This window comes from Plectropomus leopardus, chromosome 2, assembly GCF_008729295.1.
Source record: "Plectropomus leopardus isolate mb chromosome 2, YSFRI_Pleo_2.0, whole genome shotgun sequence".
Taxonomy (NCBI): domain Eukaryota; kingdom Metazoa; phylum Chordata; class Actinopteri; order Perciformes; family Serranidae; genus Plectropomus; species Plectropomus leopardus.
In genome coordinates, this window is record NC_056464.1 from 4,143,060 (window position 1) to 4,160,369 (window position 17,310).

The 17,310-nt window shown below is 40.2% G+C and overlaps 1 protein-coding gene across 1 annotated transcript in view; it reads left to right on the top strand.

Annotated features, from left to right (window-relative positions):
• cadpsa (Ca2+-dependent activator protein for secretion a) overlaps positions 1-15,783 on the top strand; it is a 200,869-nt gene extending 185,086 nt beyond the window's left edge. Inside the window, 2 exon segments of the mRNA XM_042495019.1 lie at positions 13,410-13,514; positions 15,610-15,783. Of these exon segments, the coding sequence (XP_042350953.1) occupies positions 13,410-13,514; positions 15,610-15,783 (279 nt within the window).
• Positions 15,784-17,310: the final 1,527 nt, after the last annotated feature.

Consider the following 17,310-nt stretch of genomic DNA (forward strand, 5'->3'; position numbering starts at 1 on the left):
AAAATCCAGTCAGTGCTTAACAACTATTATGGTTTCTAGCTCAGACCTAAACTTTGAAAACGCGCACACACACACACACACGCACACACACACACACACACGCACCCACACACAGGAGCAGCAGCAGAGGCAGAAAGAGGCAGAGTCCCAGGTTGCATGTAATCCCTGTGTACCCCCTATGGTGAGGCTCCTCCTCAGCTCCAACATTCCTGCCTCTCAGCAGTACAAAAGCTCCTGAGCTGCCCCACAAAAGAGGGCCTCTGACCTAACAAATCGGTTGGCTTTTTGGGGGTTGTGTGTGTGTGTGTGTGTGTGTGTGTGTGTGTGTGTGTGTGTGTGTGTAAATACACGTCTTATTATTTTATCCTACCTTTTATCCTACCTATCAGGAGCATACTTTTTCCAGTATTTTCGAGCATGCAGGCGTACCTGCAACTTTATTCTTACTTTATTCTTACATAATATCATATTCCTATTTTTACTCATAACTGTATGTTTGCACTAAAATGTGATTTTGCTGATGTAGATCTTCTTGGGTCCTACTGGAAGCCCTGTCTTTGCTTTTAAGCTGCTTCTGCACACGTGCTTAACTGTTCTTTTGCGTATTTTTGTGTAACTACTGAGGGGCGTTTGTTTTTGTCCTCAGAACATCCCTTATGGATGGTTGCCTTTCCTTTATTATGTATGTCCATCCGCCCTCCAGGGATTTATTTCTATGTATACTACTTACATTTGTGATTTATTCAGATCTTATTTCAGTACTTAATCAGTATGTTTGCAGTATTATCCTCTGACCGGCAAGCAGTGCAGTAGAGGTAAATAAAATATAAGTCAAGCTATTTCAATGTTGTATATGTGAATATATTGCCAAAAAATTTGGTTTATGGCACTTAAGTGAGCAAACTCTATCAGAGGTTCTGTCAGCTGTAGGTAGGTTTGGTCGGTTTGTTTGTACTGCTACACTTAGTAGTGTTGTCAAAAATATTGATTTATCGATTCATATTGATTGTGAATATTTAACAGTTTTTTAATGTTCTTAACAAGGACATTAAAGCAAAACAGGAGTTTTAACACATAATCAAGAGACATGTTTAATAGGTGGGTTTCCACCATAGATTTGCGCAAAAGTAACTGGCATGTCCCTTATACGTGGGAGCGGCCACGTATGAGGGATTTCTCGATGGTGATAGGCCACGATTTCACAGAGGAATTGTGGATTCAGAACTTCCGGATGATCTGCTCAACTTCTGAAGAGTTATGCGATACAATAGTACTTTTTGTCACTTCGTGCTCCATCCAGCACTGGACTGTATTTCCTTGTTCACTGGAGACAGAATAAAGTCTGCACCTCATTTATCATCCATAGAACAGGGCTGTACGATGACATTTTCAGAACAAGCAGAGCAGGGCTTTAGTGCTGCTTGAGCACACAGGGAGTGCACTTTGCCCTTTTTTTTTCAAGAGAGGATTAGAATATATGAAATTCACATAATGCAGTCACAATCAATATACAGTTTTTTAAACGCTGGAAGATCCACTCATTACTAAAAGTCAGCCAAAAGAGACAATAAAAACAGATGAAGTGGTCAAAGTTGTCATATTGAAATTTAAGGTGTGTTGATGGATTCACAACATCATCTCATCCACTGAGTATTATTACAAGAAAACATTCCACCTTTAAAGTTGCCGGCATTCAGTCCACCTTATTGACTTTTTTTTCTCGGTCTACAGCTGCTACAAGAGGCTGCTAAACTTCCTTTGATTTATAATTACAGTTTAGTTATGTGTGGAAAAACTTGTCACAGTACAAACAGCAGTCCAAGCAGCCACAGCTCAGCCGTCAGTAGCGTTGATTCTTCACTGACCAATAAACAGACTGCAGTGTTTCTAGCTCCACCTTTTAGCACTGGAAATGTGTGCTAGTTACCCCAAGCAGAGGGGTGACCAAAAATGGGGATGATATGGAACGGTTCCATTGGCACCATCCCCAACTTTTCACGGTGAAAACACAAAAAAATGCATACCAAATTAAACTGACCTGATCTGAACCCGAGGAAGCATAGATTATGTCATCAGTTTAGTTTGTAAAACGTGTCAAATCTTATGCGTGTTTCAGCTCGTCATTCTTTCCAGTAGTACTCTCAGAGTGAAGTGAAAGTTGTCTGCTGACAGGGACACATTGCAGCTCTGGTGAAGCTTGAAACCACAAGCTTTATGTGTCGTTTGCCCTTGAAATCTAAAAAAGGCCAGTTCCCTCTCATTACACTCCATAGCAAATATATGCAAAAGGGTCATGAAAGAGGTGAGTAGGTGGATGGGGAGGGGAAGAAGGAGAGGTGTGCCATTTTTTTGCATCAGATCCTGCTGGTGGCAGGCCCCCCCTGCCAAGCGCCATGTGAAGACTTGGGTGTGAACACTGGCTTCAAGGCGAGGTTTGTGTGTGTGTGTGTGTGTGTGTGTGTGTGTGTGTGGGGGTGTGGGGGGGGGGGTGGGGGGAGGTGGGTGGGTTGGTGTGAGGTGGGCGCAGGACGGCGCTCTCTCTCCCCCCTCTCTCTCGCAGGGGGGGAGGGACCGGCAGATGTATTAGTGTGTATGTGGGAGTGTGTGTGTGTGTGTGTGTGTGTGTGTGTGTTGTGTTGTGCAGAGCGTGCATGTCGCCTGTGTATAGGTAGGGGTTCATCAGCATGTCACGAGGTGACAAAACACACACAAATGCACACACACAAATAACCCAGTTGAAGGAATGGAGGCCCTTCCTTTAGATGGAACTCGTTAGAATGTCACAGATTTGATCCCTGTCGGGTTATGGCATTATGTATTCAGAGCCATATTACGCTTGTTTTGGCTGTCAACAAGCGCTAGCCCCCTGCTGATCCCCCTGCAGCCTAAAAAAAGAGAGCTTTGGTGAATTTGTCTGTTCGGATGATTTTCTTTTGTTAGTCCCTGCCAAGAGGAACAAAGCAAGAAGGACCATCACTGTTCATTTGACAAGCTCAACAAACGTCAAAGTCACTGTCAGTATGTGGACACCACGTCTTAATCCTGCCCTGAAGAACTGTTACCTTGTCTGGAGGGTTGAAGTGAAACTGTAGCTTTTATATGTGGCTATTTTGAAACACAGAGTTTGTTTGAAGAGTTCAACAGTTGCGTGTTAGAGAAGGTGAAAAGATTGCTCCAGAAATGGTGTAAAGAATACCATTTGGTTGGGATGACGGATAAAGTCATAGCAGGAGAAACAACCAGCCTTCCTGTTTGGAATGATAGTGGATCAGGATAAGAAACCATATCAGTGTAAAAAGAAAATCATACAAAGATGGCAAAAGTTAAAGACTTGAAAATTAAATGATGCAGTCGATTGTTTTGAAGAGAGGCAAAAGACGACTAAAAGATTATGAAGAAGGTTAAAAGAAGTATTTCACCAACAAAAAGAGAGTCCTCACAAAAAACTGGGCTGTCTCTATAATAGAAAGACACAAATACTTTTGTAATTGTTGCTACATAACCAGAGACAACAGAACAAGGACGCTTTTGCTGAAGAGGTAAAAAACCTGCAACTACTAGAAACAGTGTGATGTACCAGACTAATAAACATTCCTGCTGGTGGGTGACGTAATGTGCGCTGGTCCGAGAGAAACAATGACAGCCGGAGCTCGCATTACTGCTACACAGATGTTTTCAGAAACATATTTTAGCTTACTGAGGCAGGAAGCTGGCAACCCAATAACAGAATCTTGGTTTATATTTGAAAAATGACGCATAGTTTTACCCTTTTATCTCAGTTTTTTGGCCTCCAATTTGTGGAAAGCAGTGTGGCGCCCACTTCCTGTCCGCAATCTCTCAGCATCACAGCTAAACAGGGCGCTAAAATGTCTTTCTAAAAACATTCTAGGAGAGAAATAGTCAGCGCAGTAACATTATCTTGAATTACTGAGTTATTCAAGATAATGAGATAATAAGAGATTCGGGTAAGTCTTTTGAACCGGGCCTACACTCTTCGTGCCCCAGTGGCAGCAGCATGGTTGGCGGGCGACGCAATAATGTGGAAGTATAGTCTGCAGTTCGAGCAACAGTCCCAAAGAGCCAGTGAAACTCTATAACTCTGCGATACTCATATTTCACAACTTGGGGACAACAATTTGGGGAATTTTTTTTTGTACTCTTTTCTGTTCTGTGAATGGAGGGAGAAACCCTGTTTTAAAAAATACCTGCGTACATGAGAACTAGGTCTAAGTGGACTTCAACTGTTGCAGTGCATTAAAGGCAAAAGACTTCATGAGCAGTAGCAGGTGATTTGAGAGCTCTCCAAAATCAGAATGATTTTGAGAAGTTTTGAGAGAAAAATCTCTTCATTGTCATTGTTAGTTGACTTAAGATTTCAAAGTGTCCTGCATCAGCACTTTGCAAGAAAATATTTTAATGACATCACCATATTCTCAGCCTGTAACCCTTTGAAACTTGAGCAAATTGATTTAATTTCTTTCAAAAACATAGGAGGAAAGCAACAAGCTTAACAAGACATGGCCCAAAAGTTAGCAAAAAAATTGTTAAGAAATTACAAGAAAATTACATGAACATAAGCCAAAAACAAAAAAGAAAAGGACCTAGAAAAAGTGTTGCTAATATATATACATATATATATATATATATACATTTCAGGTAAAAATTCTTGCAATTTGTGGGACTTTTTTTTCAAGATGGTCATTGCCTTTTTTGCCCATGTTTTTAGAAGAAGTCAAACCAATTTGCTCAGTTTTCAAACAGTCATATGGCTTGTGAATAGCACCAGATGTCAATCCAGGTTTCAAAGGGTTAAGCGGATCTTATCAAAATAGTCTAGAAGCAATAAATTAGCAGTCAAACCTAAAATGCATTGTCAGTACGTTGACATCAAGCTCATCTAAGTCAGCTTTGTGCTTGTTATGTGGAAACTGTGTGTATTTAGATCTGTTCACTAAAATGATGGCAAAAATATGATGTGGAAGCTAGGATTGTAAAATTATTTTAGAAGACTATTATCCAGTTTCTATGTTAGGCAACATTGAGCATATTAATTGAAACACATTTGAAAATACATAATGAGGTAAAACCACATCTGGCCCCCTCCTTTACAACTTTATACAGTGGATCCAAAGGGAAACTCGAGGGGCTCAGGGCTGATGCATCACATAAGCAGGGCCAGCAGAAACAGCTGGGAAAATGAACAGCTGTGTACCTGATTGTGCATGCAATGTCAAGCACGTAGCCCATCTGCCTGGAAGCATTCTGTGATTACTTTCCTAAGAAGATGACTCTCTCCAAGACAACTTGAGAATAATGCTCTCCACAAGTATCAGCCTGGTATTCATGGATTGGATAATCGCCGCTGATTACATCAGAGACTGTGATCTTGCAACAGAGTTCAACTGATATGACTAATTTTGGGGGCTTCTTAGGACCATTTCATCATGGATATATAAAAAGGACAGTTTATGCAATGGCAGTTTAAAAAAAGTTGTTTTCTGATTGACTGGAAGGTATGTTGCACTGTATATCAAGTATAGTTTCAGTCAGTATTTTAACCAGTTTTCAACACCATTAGGTGGATTCCCATCACAGATTTGCACAAAACTTTTTCATATTTCAAAATGTTGATGAAACACAATTGTGAGTTGACTGTTTCCATTGAGTGATGTTTTGCGATAACATTCCAAGAAGCATGGTGATGGATGTTGAAAACATGAGCAGCTTTATTTCTATTGCAGCCACCACACTAGCCCTCATTATTTCCAATCCAAGGCCAAACAGGCGTGTTATGAGTGAAAATTGAAAGAAAAGCCCCTTATACATGCCAGCGGCCACGTATCAGGGATTTCTGGGAGGTGATAGTCCACGAGGAATTGTGGATTCAAAACCTCAGGATGATCCGCTCAACTTATTGAAGAGTTATGCGATGCAATAACACACATCTTGTAGCGCCTGTTGCATCATCCCCGAGAGAGCCAGTTCCTACTGACAATCACATAGCAATAGCATCATGTGACCTAGAAAAGCTAAAAAAAAGTGTTTCTATTACAGTTTTGCGAAATATGGCTTTTGTAAATCGCCTGAAACACCATCTCATGTAAGTGCAGAAATTTTTTTGCGATAAATGGGAATTTTTTCGAAACGTTGACGTGTTTCCATTAGGCGTTTTTTATATCTGCAATTTCTGTTTGCATGATTTACGGGTAATGGAAACCTGTCTACAGTGAACGGTATGGTAAACTGCTTCCTTTACCCTCACACTGCTTGACTCACTGATAAAACCAACCCAAAAATGGGTAAGATCTGTTGGGTGTAAAAACTTTCACCATGATCTCACAGTAATATATGAAATGACCAACCACAGCCTTTGAACACAGGATTAAGTGGTGGCTGCACAGTGTGCGTTACTGGCCACACAACACGGTTTAGAAAAAGATCATGTTTCCAGTTTAAATAATTGCACTTGATACATTTCGGACACACATAACATAACATGGGTCGAAATAGTAACCATGGCCCATTGCATGTCGTGTTTCAACAGGGTATTTGTGTCTTCACTATGACAGAGAATCCTAATTAACGTTTCATCTGCATTCTTTCCATGATCCTTCACCAGTGGGCTGTTATGGAAAGCATTTCCAGTGTTCTGTTTTGTTGTTTAGTTTGGTGGACTTGTCAGATACAAGTTAACTGAGGCCACGTTTAGACAAGAGTGGTCCTACTAAAAACAGTCTTTCCTTTGCATACATTTTTTTTTTTAAAAAAGTTCATGTGATTAAAATACTTTCATATGATAGCAAGAATCATCCTTGTGAACATGGATCTGCAAAAACAACCAAAAACGCTGTAGTGCGCATGCCAGGCCAGTAGTTGGCGGTGTAACTTTGTAATGACACACTATAGAAGAACACCATGACATGTGCAAAGTGTGGTCTTGATGTCACTGTTCAAAATTGGTTGATGGTTTAAAAATTTTGCGTTTTCAGGCCCCTGAAATGCCATTGTCGTGTGAACAAAAAGCCAAACCACAACAAAAGTTTAATGTTTCATGTAAGAACCGTTGCTGTTTAAATGGCCCCTGAGACAGTGTCCGTCATTTTTATCACTGAATTTAATGACTGAACGGAACTGCAGCCATTCTATTTTAATTCTATTTGGTTATGTCAGTGTCCTTTTCGAGACAAGATCTAGAGTCAAAGTTAAACAGGTACTTCTGAGTTTTGTTCAAGAAGTAAGAAAACATGTATCAAATCACATTAAGATTTGTAAAAAGTTATTCTAACCGTTTCTAATGGGGCTCAAAAATTCAGGCCTGACCCCACATGAAACGAGACAGTTTCTATCCAAGCCCTGCACACACTCAAACTAAGACAGCAGTTTTAGTTCTAACTCTAATATTTCATTCATTATGATGGGTGGATGGCAACAAAGTCCGTACATTAGAAATTTTTAGAAATTACAGCTTGGCCTGGCTCAAACACAGCGGTTTGGGTCGGGCCCAGTCTGGTTTGGGCAGAGAATGAAAGCTCAAATTAAAACTAGTCAAGAAATGTTAAACATCTTTACTCATCAGTGCAAATCATACATTTGAAAAAGTTTTTTTTCATCTATACCTAATACAACACCCTCGATCCTTGAACTGGAATAAGGAAAACTGTGTAAATCACAGAAAGTTTTTCGTGTCATAAAATCAGTTTCAGCATTCCTTGTGTCCTGTTCTGGTGAGAATTTAAACTATTTGTGCAGATATCTCCTGATGAATCAACAGTCACTTTCATTGTTTTTTTTTTGGTTTTTTTTAAATGAAACTGGTATAACATTCAAACTGGCATTAAAAAGATCTTAAAGTTGATGAAAATCACAGGCATTATGTGTACACAAGATGTCCCTGACAGACCTCCAAAATGCCAGTCATGGCAGCAAGAGGACTTGTGACATAGCTGTCAAAGCCTCTTTTTTTATATAAAATGAAGAGGAGTAAAGCGGAACAGGACACAAAATGGCTGCTGCAAAAAAATGGCTGCAGATGGGAGCTGTGTGTGGCACGGTGCAAAGTCTTAAGAAAAGGAGAAGCGAGGGAGGAGAGGATGATGGAGAGAGGGAGAGCAGACAGTCAGTGGATCAGTCACTCCAGGCCTGGCCTCTCGGCAGGGGGTTGTGCTCGGGGCGAGATCACAGGCCTGCTGCCACGCCGAAGCCTTCACAGGCACACAGCGACAGATAGGAAGCTGCTGGCACCAGGTCGCCTCACTGATTCACCCAGGCACTGCTTCAGCTCAGCCTTCCTCTCTTTCACCCGCTGAGCCTGACCTACATGCAGACCTTATCTCTACCTCTTCTCCCCACCTGAGCAGGTTTTTGTTCTTGTGATTCAAAATTGGGCAGAAAGTGCAATCATTTGTTTTTGCACCATGATGATTCATTGTTAGTGCAGATGGGCAATTTAATACTCAAGTTAAGTAAGATGCCAAAGATGTATTCCAAAAGTTCATCTCCGGGACTGCGAAAACTTTCAATTCGATGTTGTTTTGGCTGTTATTTTGTCTTTTAGGCTACTTTCACTTTGATGGTCAGTACCGATGTGCTCCCTATATCCAATCACTCATGTTTGAAGTGGCCCTTATCTCACATCAGTGTGACCGGACCTCTGCCCTCACACGCACCCACTAATGTCACACCCATGCACTTTGGAACAACAACAAAGAAATGTCACATTTGTGAGACACATGCGTTTGGGTAACAACCGATGACATAGCAGTGCGAATGACTTGCTGTGGAGGTCGGATGACAACTCATCACAAGTTGAAGATGAGTTTGAGCAGACAAAGGAACATAAAAGCCATAGTGATAGCTCTGTTAGCAGCTATAGCTGGTAGTTCAGTGGAGAGAGAAAGTGGGTGCGGCCAGGAGAGGAGCCAGGAGTGATGGGACTGGAGGGTTTCATGGAGGAACAGTTCCTTTAAAACTTTATGATATCCAGACCAGGGCTAATTTCAAATATCTCTGTAGGCATCTCTGCCATTGCAAGACTATATAACAAGTTGCCATCCCAATTTGTCACTTATGGGGTGTTTCCAGCAGCAGTTCAGTTCAGTTTGGTACTCATTTTTCATGTTTCCATGGTGAAAAGTTGTGGATTGGACCTTTAGTACTTTTGAAAAGGTTCCATTTTTGGTCACCCCTCTGCTTGGAGTACCTAGCACACTGATCCAGTACTAAAAAGTTGAGATAGATATTTGCAAAAAAAGCAAACACAGTTTACATCTTTGTGTTACTATGGCCTCCTACGTTAAAATAACAAATTTGTAATTGTTTATGAAGCAACTTTGTCAACATCTTTATTTCGTGAATTATCTGAGTATCCACAAGGAGCTGCTTAATATTGAGTGATTTTATATCTTATCATCTACACCCCTTGATGTTAGACGAATATGTGGTTGAAAACCTGGTCAGTCAATATTTTGCAGTGAGCAGAAAATACCTTTGACTTTACACTTGGTCAAATTTGATAGACACAAGACCTCAGATTCAATCAATATGACAAAAAGTTGTTTAATTTCAAGGATAAAATCTGTCTTGTGCAACTTATAAATTACCCTTTGGCATCTGGTCTGTCTTAAACAAACAGACATACACACTCTGCTACCCCCTTCCTGTTCCTCTCTCTTCTCCAGCCCCCCATCCATTCTGCTGTGACCCTGACTGTTCAAAGTCAGTCGGCTTCTATTAGTATCAGCCCCGCTCATCATTATCCATCAATTAGACTGGCAACAGCCAGGGCCCACAGAGAAACATCTGCAGCCTTTCGGCTCTGTTTCTGCATGGTTGCTGTGCTCTGAGCTCACTGTGCCTCGCAGAGGTCACTGTTCACAGAGGGCTCGTCTAAATAAAGCATAGGGAGAATTTTAAGACTGCAGCTTATAGCACCTGTGTAAGTAGTGGTAACAGGACCAGGGCTCGCTCTGGTACCTCGGTATTTCATGTGCACTGACTGAATTATGTTTACTGCACAGCAAAGCAAAAACAGCCAAGTTCTGAAACTCAGCAGTGTACGGTGGCCCTGAGAGGTCAGCTGCAGACACAGAAAATATAACCGAACACAGAACCACTCCACAAGTGGCACACACCTACGGAAACTGTTTCCAGGAAGTACTCAAAAGTGATGCACACGGCTGGGACACACTTGTCGTTGCGGTGGTTTGTGATTTATGAAGTTGTTGAAGTCACCTTTCCATTAGTGGTGTTTTTTTCAGAAAAGGTATATTAGTATCTGACTACCAAGTAAGACTTTCTGTCAGTTTGTCCTTAGTATATCTTGAGAACTGCTCATCCAGTGTACTTCAAACTTGGAGGTGTTATTGCACTCAAGGATGTACCTTTTCAAATTTGGTGCAATTTAGACATGCAACACATTCAGTTTTAATAAACTTTGAATAAACAAGCGCAGATTCTCTGTGGAGTGGTGGTGGGGGTTCAGGGCTCCACAGAGAGCAGACTGTGAGCACAGTATGTCTTGCTGTGTGTTACTGGCCACAAGTACCATCTTTCTTTAGTATATTTCTTTGTCATATTGACTTATAACCAGGGGTGAGAGGAGACCTGTACAGGCGGTTCTCCAAACCTCTAAAAGATTCAGTGTGGGTGTGCAGTACCAGGAAGAGGAGACGGCAGGGGCTGCCTAAAGCATTTTTTTTAGTCGAGATGTTAACAGATTCGAATGTCTCAGATAGATAATTCATAAGCGAAACACAAACGACGACACGACCTTGAAAGGTAGACAGCTAGCTACATTCATAGGCTGAATTTCATCAAAACTAGCCGCCCTCTGATCTTTATTCATATTTGATCAGCACTGCCTAGTTTTACCGTTTGACCGGTATCTAGGCATTGGTTAGATGGAGGAATGTACATGTGTGTTCATCTATGCCCACATTGTTTTGATACAGAGCTGGTTGAAAATCAACAAAGTATTCCTCTAATACCAACTTCACCTGGCTTTTCATCAATAGACTTGAAAATTGCCAAACACTAAAGGTGTTGCTTGGTCCAAACTGATGGACCTTAACTCAATTTGACCTGGGAAATTCGCTCCAATATCCGATTGGACCCAATAATTTGAAAACATGTACCATCAGACCCGTTTGTGCCCAACCTCAGATGTGGGTGAAGTACCTGACAGTCATACTTGAGTAAAAGTACAAATTTCTGACCAGAAAATGACTTTGGCAGAAGTAAAAGTATTTCATCATTTCGTGAGTAAAAGTATCTGATATTTACTTTACTAAAGTATCAAAAGTAATTTATCATATTAAATGTTCTTAAGTATTGAAAGTAAAAGTAGAAGTAAATACTAATAATAAAAAACAAGCAATCAGAATTTTGAGGGTTATTAAGTTAATTTTTTTGACATACCACCTTAAAAATGGAGCGTACATTACATTTGATGAAGAACAAGGTCAAGTCCAGTTTTTCTTTCTCTCTACTTTCTATATTCATGTGACTGTCCCTTTCTCCCTTTCTTCCATATTTTGTAGGAAGTAAATGTGTAGGAGAAATGTAGTGAGTAAAAGTGAAAGTTGTCAGAAATATTAAAACTCAGGTAAGTACAGATACTTCAAGGTGAGAGTCCTAGGACCCGGGCGGGTCTACTTTAGAGACTGGACAAACCCAGTTCTAAACATTGTTACTAAAATTGCTGTTGTCTTTGTTGTTGTCAGTGACCAGTTTACAATATTTCTAAGCGGCATAGATCAACATAAAGATAGAAAAGTTTAACTTTTTGTTGCATTAATGTGGACATGCTACACATGGTTAGATCAGTTAGAGTCTCTACATAATTGTTCAGTTTATTTTTCTGAAACCATGAGCAGCAGAGTCTAAGAGTATAAGTCATCAGAAGACAGATGGCTAATAGAGTTCTCTCTCTACCTTTGAATTTATGAGAAAGTCTAAATTTGTTTTCTTTCCTTGATAAATGATCTTCCTTTTGCTGGCAAGTATCCACTCATTGAGAGAATATCAAGAGTTTTTATAAAATTAATCCAAGTAGTGAATGTTGCTGAGCTCAATACCTGTCTTTCCACCACTCTACCTCCAACTTGCGGAAGCAGCTGCTGCAGTTTGTTCACTTTACTTTTACTCTCATAATCTGATCCTATGTTTGTAATCGTAATCGTAACGTTTTTCTTTTGAGAGGGTCTTATCGCATCCACTTGGGAATTAAACATAATGATAAACAGACCCAGATCCTGTTGTGATCTAGTAGAATGGGACTTGACCCAGGCCCAAATGACCATACGAAAATGTGATCCCGAAATCGTACAGGTCCTAGGTTAGGTCTTAGGTCCTAGAATGTCGTGAGATCAAATAAGACTTCCAGACTGACTGACACTGCAATACAGATTGGCCCTGTTTCGCAAAGTTCAGTGGCAGTACGGCAAAGGCTATCACCACGACACATATATTTGTATATTGTCAATAATAATGTAAATAATAGGGAAGATCTGGCTTACCAGGACAAAAGCTTGTCCATTTTAGTGTATTTTATTTTAGCATAGTCCAGTCTTATTAGGGACATTGTTGGACACAACCCAGTGCTGTCACTAGCTTAGTTTCGTGTGTAGTTCTGTAGCTGAAAGTGACAGAAATATTTGGAGCTCTAAGCTTTCTTTTCCCCGAATCACTTACCTGTCTCTCATTAAAAAACTCAAGAGGCACACATTCAAGAGAGTGACCTCAACATTCAGAGGCAATACAGCTGGAAACATACTGCTAAACTGACAAGCAAAAGGTTTGTATCATGGACTTTGATGTGTGCCAATGGCAGAACATGCTTCTGAGCACCAAGAGCATCATATGCCTTACACGTTATTAGGATCACCACTAACTGAAGTCTCACTGGCTGCTGGATCTTCCTGAGGTCCACGCTCCAGACTTGAATAGATCATAAGCCTACAGGACCATTTGATGGGGGCCCACATGACAAGAGTAGAAAATGTTTCCTAAACTTCCAAGGCAAGACTCTAAGAGTGTGGCTGAACTGCCAAGTGTCATTTTCTAATGGCTTGATGAGGCCGTGCGGCCGACACGACATGAACATCTTCAGATTAGAGACGTCGTTGTGCCGAGGATTTGTTTGTCAGCTTGGCGCCGCCGGCCTTTCCCTCAGTGATCCACAAGGAAACTGTCACGATGATGCACTGCAGGGTCGGCATCACATGCTCTTTCTGCCAAATACACCACCAGCAAAGTCGATGGATCACAGATACTAATTGCAAAGGTTATGAATTCATTGTTTTGAGTGTTGAAATGTTTCTTTTGATGTGTGTGAAGTTCACAAGCTTTGAGTGCATTTATTTTATGGAATATCAGACAATGATACGTACTGTGTGCTTGTGTGTCTACAGCAATGGTACACCAGCACTATGAACCTTCTGGGAACATGGCTGACTGACCGGATGGACCTGCAGCTCCACGTTTATCAGCTGAAGATTCTCATCAGGATTGTCAAGGTAAAAACAGTTGCCCTTTACATTTATGAATCACATTTTTAAATGTATTCTTATATGAATTCTCTCAAAAATCAGTGACACGGTTATAAGAGCTTGTTGTATAACTCTGCAACATTATAACATTTCTTTGTGGCTTCCCACCTCAATTGATATTTATTATTGTTAAAATTGATTTGTCTCCTCTATTCACACACAGTGTGGTGTTTTTGTCAGTTGCACTTGTTACTTGTTTTTTTCTTTAATTTGGCCTTTCTGGCAGAGTGTAGGCTTTTAACAGTGAGTGACAGCAGTACACTGATGTCCAGTCTTCCAGTACATTTCATACTTCCGGAAATACAGCAAACAACATGAGTAGGTGGAAACAGTTTTTTTGCCTGTTTGAATCAAGCAAGTGAGCAAACTTTATTTATATAGTCTATTTTATTTCACCTGGAAGCACAAAGTGTGGGGTACAAGATGTGGGCACAAAACAAAGCCAATCAAATCCATTAACAATACAAATAAAAACAAAAAAATAATGTTATTAAGATGAAGAACAAACCAATAAAAATATGTGACAATATAACATGTGAGTCAGAACTGCTAACAAATTTTTAAAAAATTAAATAAAGTAATAATACTAAAGGTAGAGAAGTGTGTTCCTGTGCTACCACAGCTGTCCTGCATCAGCCTTGTTAGTCCGTCCTGCTCCTCAGTTTCTCAGCCAATCAGCTCGCTGCCCGCTCTTCTGCCTGATCACCTTATTCCCCTCAGCTGAGCTCCTCTGCCCCTTTTCTCTGCCTGCACATCATATCATCCCCTCATTAGTCTACTTTGTATTTAAGTCCTAGCTTTCAGTTAGTTTTTTTTTTTTGTTGGATCCTTGATTTGATCGTGTGATATTTAGTTGCTGTTTTATTTTTATTTTATCTAGTCTTTATTCAACCAGGTTTGTCACACTAAAATCAAAGATCTCTTTTACAGGAGAGACCTGTCAAAGAATAGCAGCAACACAGAGTTTCAACAACAAGTATAATTAACATGTAAGCACACAGATTTGAGAAACAGAAAGATCGGATACACAAAAAGTCTGGACTCAGTAGATTTCACTGTGGTTTTAAACACATTCATGGTCACCATTTCTTGAAGCTCATTTTGCGTCACCTTTTTTTCTACAACTCTTTTCTGACTTTGGGCACAACAAGACCCAAAAGTCACAGTCTCCATATTTGATATTAAAAAGAGAAGATACGTAAATTGGAAATAGCTTTGTAAATAAAACAGACCAGTGACAGAGGCAGTGTGTGCTTAAAGCAGGCCAATTGACTTTTGAGTATAAGACACAATGTTGAGTAGGAGATCCACAGTTTTTAGTAAAGCTCAGAGCTCCATGATACACACCCTCCTTTAGTGAGCAGGACCATCCATATACAAAACATAACCATAATCAATGACAGGAGAAAAGGTAGACTCCACCAGTTTCTGTTTCACACAAAAAGAAAAGCAAGACTTATTTCTGAAATAATTGCCAAATAACAATCTCAGCTTTATCGCAACATGCTGGATACTGTATGTGCTTTGAAAGAGAGGTGGTCATCAATTAAAAACTCAAGATATTTAAAAGTAGATACCTACTCAATATGTTGACCCCTTCTGCTAACAATTTTCTCAGACAAAGCTGATTTTACTGATCTTAATAAAGTAAAAAAGTTTAATTTTTTTATGCATTCAGGAAAAGTTGCAGCTGAAAGGGCTGTTCTTCTTGCATTCTATTGAGAGCATACTGGAGACACTCATAAGCCTTAGCAGGAGTGGGTGCAAAGCAGTAAAGGGTAGTGTCATCAGCATATAAATGAAAAGAAAATGTTTCCTTGAAATTAAAAGTGATCTTTTGACTTCCTTTTGCCTGTTGTCTTGTGAATTTAGGTCCACCTGCTTCATATCTTACGGCAATTTCTGAGACTGTATATAAAGTGTATGTCTGAGGTTAAGGTTAAATGCTGTGCTAAAATGGACCACTACTCTCTTGCTCAGATGAAACAGAGGCTCTAATAATCCCTTTGAGACTAATTCAGCAGATCTTTAACCTTCTGATTGTTTTGTTTGTTTGTGATAGAAAAAGTACCGTGACTTCCGCCTTCAAGGGGTGCTGGACTCCACATTAAACAGTAAGATGTACGAGACAGTGAGAAACCGGCTGACCTTGGAAGAAGCCACTGCCTCTGTGAGGGAAGGAGGGATGCAAGGCATCTCCATGAAGGACAGTGATGAAGAGGACAACGATAACTAGATACAAGGGGCCTGAAAACGACCAGAATGTCAACGCTGTTCAGAGGGTGAGCGGTATACTGCCTGAGAACCCATGCAGCCTTTCCACGAGGTCAAATCAGATTGGGCTAACATCCAACTTTTTCCCTCCATTGTTTGCTGTTTCAGTTCTTCATATCTATTATGGTTCCACATTTCAGTTTGAATTAATGAGAGGAAAAGGCATTTTGTGTCTTTAAACTCTTGCAATATGCAAGGCTGTCATTTCAATGAATTCATCTGAAAATTCCCCACATAGGTTCACTGAGATTTAATTCCTCCCAACTAAAACTAAATCTAAGCAAATGCATTCGGAGAGTATCCAAGAGGCCAAAATGTGACATGAGTGTGCAACAAGCACAGATGTGACCGTGAACCCCATGTGAAGCTGACTTATAAATAAGATAAGGAAAGGCAAGTGATTGCATCCAACACTGAGTTCATTTATTAAAGGCATGAAACACATCGTTGTACCTTTATGTTTTGCAGCCCAAAATGTCTACAGTCTTTGTTCCGGAGCTTTCCTTTGGCTTGTCGCTAAGACATGCTAAGACTCGCTAAGACTCGCTAAGATACTCTCTTTCCTTTAGGCAGTTTGTTTGGAGAACTTACGGCATACAACAAAGGACTCAGGCAATGTACCCTCAGGGAAGGGTTCATATGATATCCTACAAATTAGCGCCCAACGAATGACTTCATGTCCTTAACGTGAAGTTGCATAACTAACATACACTTACAGAGGTTAAATTCAGGCAATTAAAGTTACAGTGGTTATGTTTAGGTAAAGAAACATTTTAAGGAGGTATCTTAAAATGAATCAGACAGTTCTGAATACGAGTCTTGAGGGGAAAGTTTGTGGTTTTGTTACCCAGCCACAACCCCAACCTGCTTTCCTACAAGACCGCTCCAGACCACTTCCTTGTTTAGTCCCTTTGGCGCACTGATAACATGATCGTAGCCTTCCAAAATATGAAGATTATGCATGAATTACGGGCTCACAATTACATTTCAGAGGAAACGTAAAGTTTATGAGCACAGCCTGTTTAAGGCCCCAGTGCTGTGGTTCCAAGTGATACATGTTTTTTTTTTGTAAGCCTGCCAACAACTGCATGATGCACTCTTCTCTGCTGAAGTTGCATTTGATACATTCCTCAACTGATGGTTACTGTTTGGTTTAAGGTCCAACTAAGCAGCCCAAAACAGAATTAAAACAAAAACATTCTCAAGATGTTTTCCAAATTACCCCTGAATGTTCTCAAGCAATAGGGCTTACTATTTTCTCCTCAACCTAACTAGCAAGGTTTCTTCGTGGTAAAAGCTAGAAAAGTGTGCAGTGAGTGCAGTTACTTTATGTAGCATTGTTGTGGAGGGTGTGAAAATGGTTTCATATTCCTTTTCTTGGTTATTGGTTTGAATCATTTTTCAACCATAAAATCTAAACAAAATGTTTATAATGATGCGCTGTGATAAGATATGACAGTAACGACACGTAACGTTCATCTGTTCTCTG